The 8,540-nt window shown below is 60.4% G+C and overlaps 2 protein-coding genes across 2 annotated transcripts; one reads left to right on the forward strand and one right to left on the reverse strand.

The window, feature by feature from the left end:
• Window positions 1–118: 118 nt before the first annotated feature.
• Window positions 119–3,304, reverse strand: LOC112122762 (complement factor B-like). The gene is made up of 8 exons (XM_029913136.1): window positions 3,238–3,304; window positions 2,669–2,770; window positions 2,206–2,343; window positions 1,659–1,756; window positions 966–1,083; window positions 600–753; window positions 226–526; window positions 119–160 (listed from the first exon to the last, which is right to left on the reverse strand). The coding sequence occupies exons 1-8, from the start codon at window positions 3,302–3,304 to the stop codon at window positions 119–121; spliced, it is 1,020 nt and encodes a 339-aa protein (XP_029768996.1).
• Window positions 3,305–6,646: 3,342 nt separating this feature from the next.
• On the forward strand, window positions 6,647–8,220 carry LOC112122295 (sialidase-1). The gene is made up of 3 exons (XM_024221128.2): window positions 6,647–7,021; window positions 7,423–7,642; window positions 7,838–8,220. Exons 1-3 carry the CDS (start codon window positions 6,647–6,649, stop codon window positions 8,059–8,061), a joined length of 819 nt encoding a protein of 272 aa, XP_024076896.1. The 3' UTR covers window positions 8,062–8,220.
• Window positions 8,221–8,540: the final 320 nt, after the last annotated feature.

Here is an 8,540-nt window from a genome sequence, read left to right on the forward strand (position 1 = left end):
GGGGCACCGGCGGAGCGGGGGGCTGTGGGGCGGGAGTGGGGGGCACCAGTAGAGCTGGTGGGGGCAGGGGGCTGCGGGTAGGGAGTGAGGGGCACTTGGGGGGCAGGGGGGCTGTGGGTCAGGAGTGGGGTGCACCGGCTGAGCTGGGGGGGCAGGGGGGCTGTGGGGCGGGAGCGGGGGGCACTGGTGGAGCTGGGGGGCAGGGGGTCCGTGGGTGGGGCGCACCGGCGGAGCTAGGGGGCAGGGGGCCGTGGGTTGGGAGTGGGGGGCACTGGCAGGGCGCTGTGGGTCGGGAGCGGGAGGCACCGGCGGACCTGGGGGGCTGCGGGTCAGGAGCGGGAGGCACCGGCAAAGCTGGGGGGGCAGGGGGCCGCGGGCCGGGAGTGAGGGGCACCAGTGGAGCTGGGGGGGGCCGTGGGTCGGGAGTAGGGGGCAGGGGCTCTTACTGTGGTCGTTGCAGGTGGTCTCCGGGTGGGGCTTGCGCAGGGCGCGGGTGGTCCCCTCAGTGCAGGGCAGGCAGATGGGCCTGTGGGGGGCAGCAGAGGGTCAGTGGGGGGCTGGGGGGCCGGCGGGGGAGGGATCCCGGGACCCCCACTCACCGGGCATTGAAGGAGAACTTGATCTTGTCCTTGAGTTTCAGCAGAGCCACGTCGTAGTCATAGAACTCGGGGATCCCAGCGCCCCGAAGCTTCCCGATGTTGTACTGGGGGTGACTCCAGAGGTTCTCCACCCTGCTCGCCGAGCTCGACTTCCCTGGGGAGAACCCAGGCATCCGGCTCCAGCCCCTGCTTGCACCACCACCCTCCCCTCCCAGAGCCGCCAGAGAACCCAGGAGTCCTGGCTCCCAGCCCCCCCTGCTCTAACCCACCAGCCCCCACTCCCCTCCCAGAGCCGGGGAGAGAACCCAGGAGTCCGGGCTCCCCTCCCCTCCCGGGCCAGGCAGAGAACCCCGGCGTCCAGCTCACCCACGTCCACGGTGATCCAGTGGGCCTGGTCGTCGATGTCGAAGCAGTGGGCGGCCGTGAGCACGAAGTACTCGGAGATCAGGGCCCCCTTGCAGGACTCCAGCCCTTTCCCGGGGCGCTGCGGAGAGGGGGGGCGTGTGGGGAGACCGGCATGGGGCAGGAGGGGCTGAGGCTGGGGTCCCGTGCTTGGGGGACGCTGGGGGGGGGACCCAGTGCCTGTCTCCAGCAGATGTGTAGCAGGTGCCGCGTGGCTCCGAGACCCCAGCATGAGAGGGGGGCTCCCCCCGGCCCCCCATAAACCCCCAGCTACCCTCCCCTGTGCCCTTCCCAGCCCACCCCCTCGCCTCCAGCTCCTTCTTCCCCACACCCCCGTGCCCCGCCTCCCCTCCCAGCTCTCCTGCGCCCCACACCCAGCTCCCCCATGTGTCCCCACCCACCTGCGCCCTCTCCCAGCCAGCCCCCTGCACCCCACACCCCGAGCCCCCTCCCCTCCCAGCCCCCTGTGGCCTGCACCCCCTGTGCTCTGTACCCCCTCCCACCTCCAGCCCCCTGCACCCCACCCCCAGCTCCCCCTGCGCCCCACCCCCCCCTCCAGCCCCCGTGCACCCCACAGCCCCAGCCCCCCTGTGCTCCACCCCCAGCTCCCCCGTGTGCCCTCTGCTCCCAGCCCCCCTGTGCCCCAGCCCCACTCACGGCGATTTTGATGCTGACGTGCCAGGGGTTTCTCTGGTGGTCGTTGGCCTCCTCGTGTGCCCAGCCCAGGCCGCACATGCTCAGCGTCTCGCTCTCATCTGGGGGGAGACGGGGTCAGGACGCCTGGGTTCTCTCTCAGCTCGGGGAGGGGAGTGGGGGCTGGTGGTTAGAGCGGGGGAAGAGAGCCCGATGCCAGGGTTTCTGTGGGGGTGGGGAGCCGGGGTTCCCGGGGAGGTGGGGGTTGGGGAGCCGGACACCAGGGTTCCCAGGGAGGGGGGAGCCGGGCGCTGTGGTTCCTGGGGAGGTGGGGGGTGGGGAGCTGGACGCCAGGTTCCCAGGAGGGGGGGTGGGGAACTGGACGCCGGGGTTCCTGGGGTGGTGGGGGTGGGGAGCTGGACGCCAGGGTTCCTGGGGTGGGGAGCCGGACACCAGGGTTCCCGGGGAGGTGGGGAGCCAGACGCCGGGGTTCCTGGGGCAGTGGGGGCAGGGAGCCGGATGCCGGGGTTCCCAGGGAACGGGGAGCCGGACGCCAGGGTTCCCGGGATACCGATCATCTCGTGGAATGCCTTCTGCAGGTCCTTGATGTCCTGCATGTGGAAAACGTGTTTCTCGCCGCTCTTCTTGGAGGCGAGCTCCGCGATGTTCTCCGAGTTCACCATGGCCCCGATCCCGAACACGTAGATATCTGGGGGGGAGGGACATGAGCCGGGCCGGGGGACCCCCCCCCATGCAGCCGCCTGCCAACCCCACAGCCCTCCCCCCCACACCACCCCGACCCCATGGCCCCAACCCCCACGGCCCTCTCCCCCACAGCCCCCCATGGATCCCCCCACCAACCCCACGGGCCCCCCCACCCCAGAGACCCCCCCCATGGACCCCCCGCCCATCCCATGGACCCCCACCCCAGAGACCCCCATGGACCCTCCTGCCAACTCCACGGCCAACCCCCACACACCTCCCCCATGGCCCCCCACGATCTGCCCCACTCCCCAGGCCCCGGCCCCCCTCACCCAGGTAATCCTCGCGGGGGTTGCGGACGTCCCGGCCGATGCTCAGCAGCTCCCGGATCTGCCCCACCACCGGCACCGGGGAGCCCCCCATGTTGGTGTTCCCTGGGGGGAGGGGAGAGTGAGGGGGGCTGGGGAAGCAGACGGGGGAGGGGACTCAGAGGATGGGGGTTGGGCACTGTGGGGGGCTGAGGTGCTGCCTGGAGTGAAGGAGTTCGGGGGGGGATGTGGGAGGGGTTGGGATTTCAGTGGGGCTGGGAAGGGCACAGGGGACTATAGAGGTGTTCAGCGGTACAGGGGCTCTGGGGGGTTCAGGGGGCCAGAGGGGTTTGGGGGTACAGGGAGTTTGGGAGGTCTCACAGTCAGTCATGAGGACCAGCACGTGGCAGGTGGAGTTGGGGTTTGGAGGTACAGGGGGGTTGGGGATTGGAGTACAGAGGTGTTTGGGGGTACAGGGGGTTTGGGGGTCTCACAGTTGGTCATGAGGACCAGCATGTGGCGGGTGGAGTTGGGGTTCAGGGGTACTGGGGGTGTGAGGGTTTGGGGGTACAGGGGGATTCAGGGGGTCTCACCGTCTGTCATGAGGACCAGCACGTGGCAGGTGGAGTTGCGGGTACAGGGGGATTCGGGGGGTTTCATAGATTCATAGATTCTAGGACTGGAAGGGACCTCGAGAGGTCATCGAGTCCAGTCCCCTGCCCGCATGGCAGGACCAAATACTGTCTAGACCATCCCTGATAGACATTTATCTAACCTACTCTTAAATATCTCCAGAGATGGAGATTCCACAACCTCCCTAGGCAATTTATTCCTGTGTTTAACCACCCTGACAGTTAGGAACTTTTTCCTAATGTCCAACCTAGACTTCCCTTGCTGCAGTTTAAGCCTTATCATGTCCCCTCTCAGTCTTCTCTTTTCCAAATTAAACAAACCCAATTCTTTCAGCCTTCCTTCATAGGTCATGTTCTCAAGACCTTTAATCATTCTTGTTGCTCTTCTCTGGACCCGCTCCAATTTCTCCACATCTTTCTTGAAATGCGGTGCCCAGAACTGGACACAATACTCCAGCTGAGGCCTAACCAGCACAGAGTAGAGCGCAAGAATGCACCCACCTTATAGTAGCCCCATCTAAATTGTATTTGCCTAGTTTATCGATAAGAATATCATGCGAGACCGTATCAAATGTCTTACTAAAGTCCAGGTATACCACATCCACAGCTTCTCCCTTATCCCCAAGACTCGTTATCCTATCGAAGAAAGCTATCAGATTGGTTTGACATGATTTGTTCTTTACAAATCCATGCTGGCTGTTCCCTATCACCTTACCACCTTCCAAGTGTTTGCAGATGATTTCCTTAATTACTTGCTCCATTATCTTCCCTGGCACAGAAGTTAAACTAACTGGTCTGTAGTTTCCTGGGTTGTTTTTATTTCCCTTTTTATAGATGGACACTATATTTGCCCTTTTCCAGTCTTCTGGAATCTCTCCCGTCTCCCATGATTTTCCAAAGATAATAGCTAGAGGCTCAGATACCTCCTCTATTAGCTCCTTGAGTATTCTAGGATGCATTTCATCAGGCCCTGGTGACTTGCAGGCATCTAACTTTTCTAAGTGATTTTTAACTTGTTCTTTTTTTATTTTATCTGCTAAACCTACCCCCTTCCCATTAGCATTCACTAGGTTAGGCATTCCTTCAGACTTCTCGGTGAAGACCGAAACAAAGAAGTCATTAAGCGTCTCTGCCATTTCCAAGTTTCCTGTTACTGTTTCTCCCTCTTCACTAAGCAGTGGGCCTACCCTGTCTTTGGTCTTCCTCTTCCTTCTAATGTATTGATAAAAAGTCTTCTTGTTCCCCTTTATTCCCTTAGCTAGTTTGAGCTCATTTTGTGCCTTTGCCTTTCTAATCTTGCCCCTGCATTCCTGTGTTGTTTGCCTATATTCATCCTTTGTAATCTGTCCTAGTTTCCATTTTTTATAGGACTCCTTTTTATTTTTTAGATCATGCAAGATCTCGTGGTTAAGCCAAGGTGGTCTTTTGCCACATTTTCTATCTTTCCTAACCAGCGGAATAGCTTGTTTTTGGGCCCTTAATAGTGTCCCTTTGAAAAACTGCCAACTCTCCTCAGTTGTTTTTCCCCTCAGTCTTGATTCCCATGGGACCTTACCTATCAGCTCTCTGAGCTTACCAAAATCCGCCTTCCTGAAATCCATTGTCTCTATTGTGCTGTTCTCCCTTCTACCCTTCCTTAGAATTGCAAACTCTATGATTTCATGATCACTTTCACCCAAGCTGCCTTCTACTTTCAAATTCTCAACGAGTTCCTCCCTATTTGTTAAAATCAAGTCTAGAACAGCTTCACCCCTAGTAGGTTTTTCAACCTTCTGAAATAAAAAGTTGTCTCCAATGCAGTCCAAGAATTTGTTGGATAGTCTGTGCCCCGCTGTGTTATTTTCCCAACATATATCCGGATAGTTGAAGTCCCCCATCACCACCAAATCTTGGGCTTTGGATGATTTTGTTAGTTGTTTAAAAAAAGCCTCATCCACCTCTTCCACCTGGTTAGGTGGCCTGTAGTAGACTCCTAGCATGACATCACCCATGTTTTTTACCCCTTTTAGCCTAACCCAGAGACTCTCAACACTTCCGTCTCCTATGTCCATCTCTACCTCAGTCCAAGTGTGTACATTTTTAATATATAAGGCAACACCTCCTCCCTTTTTCCCCTGTCTATCCTTCCTGAGCAAGCTGTATCCATCCACACCCACATTCCAATCATGTGTATTATCCCACCAAGTTTCAGTGATGCCAACAATGTCATAGTTGTATTTATTTATTAGCACTTCCAGTTCTTCCTGCTTATTACCCATACTTCTCGCATTTGTATATAGGCATCTAAGATACTGGTTTGATCTTTCCTCCCGGTTTTGTCCTGACCCTCCTTTCTCTCTGCCAATATAGCCCACACTCCCTCTCGTCTCCGACCCATCTCCCAGGTCTCCATGTTCCCCACTTACCTGCGGGCTTTGCTCACCTGTCCCCGTCAAACCTAGTTTAAAGCCCTCACTCTCACAGACCTTGGGAGACAGGCCAGTCCTCGCTTACAGACAACCCCCCAACCTGAAGCAAATACTCACCAGCAACTACACACCACACCACAGAAACACCAACCCAGGAACCAATCCCTGTAGCAAACCTCGTTGCCTACTCTGTCCCCATATCTACTCTGGCGACACCATCGGAGACCCAACCACATCAGCCACACCATCAAGGGCTCATTCACCTGCACATCTACCAATGGGATATTTGCCATCAGGTGCCAGCAATGCCCCTCTGCCATGTACATTGGCCAAACCGGACAGTCTCTACGCAAAGGAATAAATGGACACAAATCGGACATCGGGAATGATAACACACAAAAGCCAGTAGGAGACACTTCAATTTCCCTAGACAGTCGATAACAGATTGAAAAGTCACTATCATTGAACAAAAAACCTTCAGAAACAGACTTGAGAGAGAAACAGCAGAACTACAATTCATTTGCAAATGTAACCCCATTAATTTGGGCTGGAATAGGGCCTGGGAGTGGCTGGCTCATTACAGAAGCAGCTTTGCCTCTCCTGGATTGACACCTCCTCATCTATTATTGGGAGTGGCCCAATCCCCCCTGCTGGAACTGGCCCTGTCCACACTGGTTCTCCACTGGCGAGGAAACTCCCGTCTCTGCACGTGTCAGTATAACAGCGCCTGCAGCTGTAACTTTCACTCCAGGCAGCGGAAGAAGTGGGGTTTTTACCCAGGAAAGCTTATCCCCAAATCAATCTGTTCGTCTTTAAGGTGCCACCGGACTCCCCATTCTTACTGTACCGATGACTGTAACCTCACTAGAACAGCCGTGCTCAGGGCATCATGAGCCTTTTGAACACACCCGACATGACAAACTTTGCATTGGATGCCACACAATCCATTTATAAAGATGAACATGGGGGTGCAGGGTGTTCCCCCGAGGTACAAAGCGTCACAAGGAGTCCCCCATGCCCCACCCCAGAGCCAGCCGCATGTCAGCGCAGGCGGGAGGGGTCCCTGGATAACCAGCCCCTGCCCCACCCCAGAGGGGCTGCATCTGGGCTGGAGGACTGGTGACTCAACCCCCTCTCTCCTCGCCCGGCCTCAGAAACGCTACGAGCCCCGCAGGGGGCGGCTGATCGTCTGTGGCCACAGGACGCTGGACCTGGACGGGATCTACTGCCTGCTTAGCGACGACCACGGCGAGAACTGGCGCCTCGGGGGGGCCCTGCGCGGGATCCCCTACGGGCGCCCCAAGTTAGCCCACGACTTCAACCCCGACGAGTGCCAGGTGAGCAGGATGGGACCCAGGCGTCCGGGACGGGCCTCCTCCTCAGACAGAGAGGCGATGGGACCCAAGCGTCCGGGACGGGACCCCCAGCTCCCAGTGCCCAGACAGAGGGGATGGGACCCAGGTGTCCGGGACGGGCCCCCCTCCTCAGACAGAGAGGGGATGGAACCCAGGCGTCCGGGACGGGCCCCTTCCTCAGACAGAGAGGGGATGGGACCCAGGCGTCCGGGACAGCCCCCCTCCTCAGACAGAGATGGGATGGGACCCAGGTGTCCGGGACAGGACCCCCCAGCTCCCAGTGCCCAGACAGGGAGGGGATGGGACCCAGGCGTCCATGGTGAGGGGGTGGCAGGGCAGAAGGAACCCAGGTGTCCGGGTTAACCCCCCCTCCCCCTCCCCAGCCCTACGAGCTGCCGGACGGGTCGCTGGTGATCAACGCCCGGAACCAGAACTTCTACCACTGCCCCTGCCGCATCCTGGCCCGGAGCTGGGATGCCGGCGAGACCCTCCCCCCCGAGGCCGTGACCTTTGACCCCACCCTGGTGGACCCCGCCGTGGCGGCCGGAGCCGTGGTCACCGGGGGCCTGGTCTTCTTCAGCAACCCGGCCAACGACACCCACCGTGCGTGGGGGGGGCAGCGCTGGGGGCGGGGGGGGCCTGTGGGGCGCTTGGGCTGCAGGGGGGTCGCTGTGGGGGGCGCAGGGCGAGGGAGGGCAGGGACCTGTCCTGGGGGAGCTGTATAGGGGGTGGGGGCTGCACTGGGGGCACATGGGGGGGCTCTGTGCATCTCTCACCCCCTTTTCTCCCCCGCCCCAGGCGTGAACCTGACCCTGCGCTGGACTTCGGCCAAGGGCATCTCCTGGTGGCAGCGCCCCCTGCAGGTCTGGGCGGGGCCCAGCGGCTACTCCTCCCTAGACGTCATGGAGCCCTGGGATGCCCCCGGGGAGCCCCCCACCCTCTACCTCATCTACGAGAAGGGGCGGAACCAGTCCATCGAGAGCATCTCATTGGTCAAGATCAGCCTCTCCGGGAGCCTCTGACGCCCCACCCAGCCCCAGGCAGCGCTGAGAGCCCCGGGGGTCCCTGCCCCACTCCCAGCCTGGCCCCAGGGGCGCTGGAGGGGGGGGGAATCGGCCCCGAACCCTGGAATCAAAGGGGAACGAACTGTACGAACGGAGCAATAAAGGAAACAAAACTTCTCTGCCTGGCTGAAATAATTTACAAGGGGGCTGCGGGTCGGGAGTGAGGGGCACTGGCAGAGCTGTGGGGGGAGCCCAGGGCTGGGCTGGCAGGGGCTGCGGGTCGGGAGTGAGGGGCACCGGCAGAGCTGGGGGGAGCCCAGGGCTGGGCTGGCAGAGGCTGCGGGTCGGGAGTGAGGGGCACCGGCCGGGCTGGGGGGGCAGGGCTGGCAGAGGCTGTGGGGGGGACACGCAGGGGGGCAGGGCTGGCAGAGGCTGGGGGGGACACGCGGGGGGCAGGGCTGGCAGAGGCTGGGGGGGCACGGAAGGGGGGGCTGGGC

This window comes from Terrapene carolina, unplaced genomic scaffold, assembly GCF_002925995.2.
Source record: "Terrapene carolina triunguis isolate 2854851 unplaced genomic scaffold, T_m_triunguis-2.0 Scaffold474, whole genome shotgun sequence".
NCBI lineage: Eukaryota > Metazoa > Chordata > Testudines > Emydidae > Terrapene > Terrapene triunguis.

Coding starts and splice junctions, on each gene's coding strand:
- LOC112122762 (XM_029913136.1), bottom strand. CDS start 3,304: ATGAAACCCCCCGAATCCCCCTGTACCCGCAACTCCACCTGCCACGTG. Junction 2,771..3,237: donor GCTGGTCCTCATGACAGACG/GTGAGACCCCCT, acceptor CCCTCCCCCCAG/GGAACACCAACATGGGGGGC. Junction 754..965: donor CTGGATCACCGTGGACGTGG/GTGAGCTGGACG, acceptor GGTTCTCCCCAG/GGAAGTCGAGCTCGGCGAGC.
- LOC112122295 (XM_024221128.2), top strand. CDS start 6,647: ATGGGGGTGCAGGGTGTTCCCCCGAGGTACAAAGCGTCACAAGGAGTC. Junction 7,022..7,422: donor TCAACCCCGACGAGTGCCAG/GTGAGCAGGATG, acceptor CCCCCTCCCCAG/CCCTACGAGCTGCCGGACGG. Junction 7,643..7,837: donor CCCGGCCAACGACACCCACC/GTGCGTGGGGGG, acceptor CCCCCGCCCCAG/GCGTGAACCTGACCCTGCGC.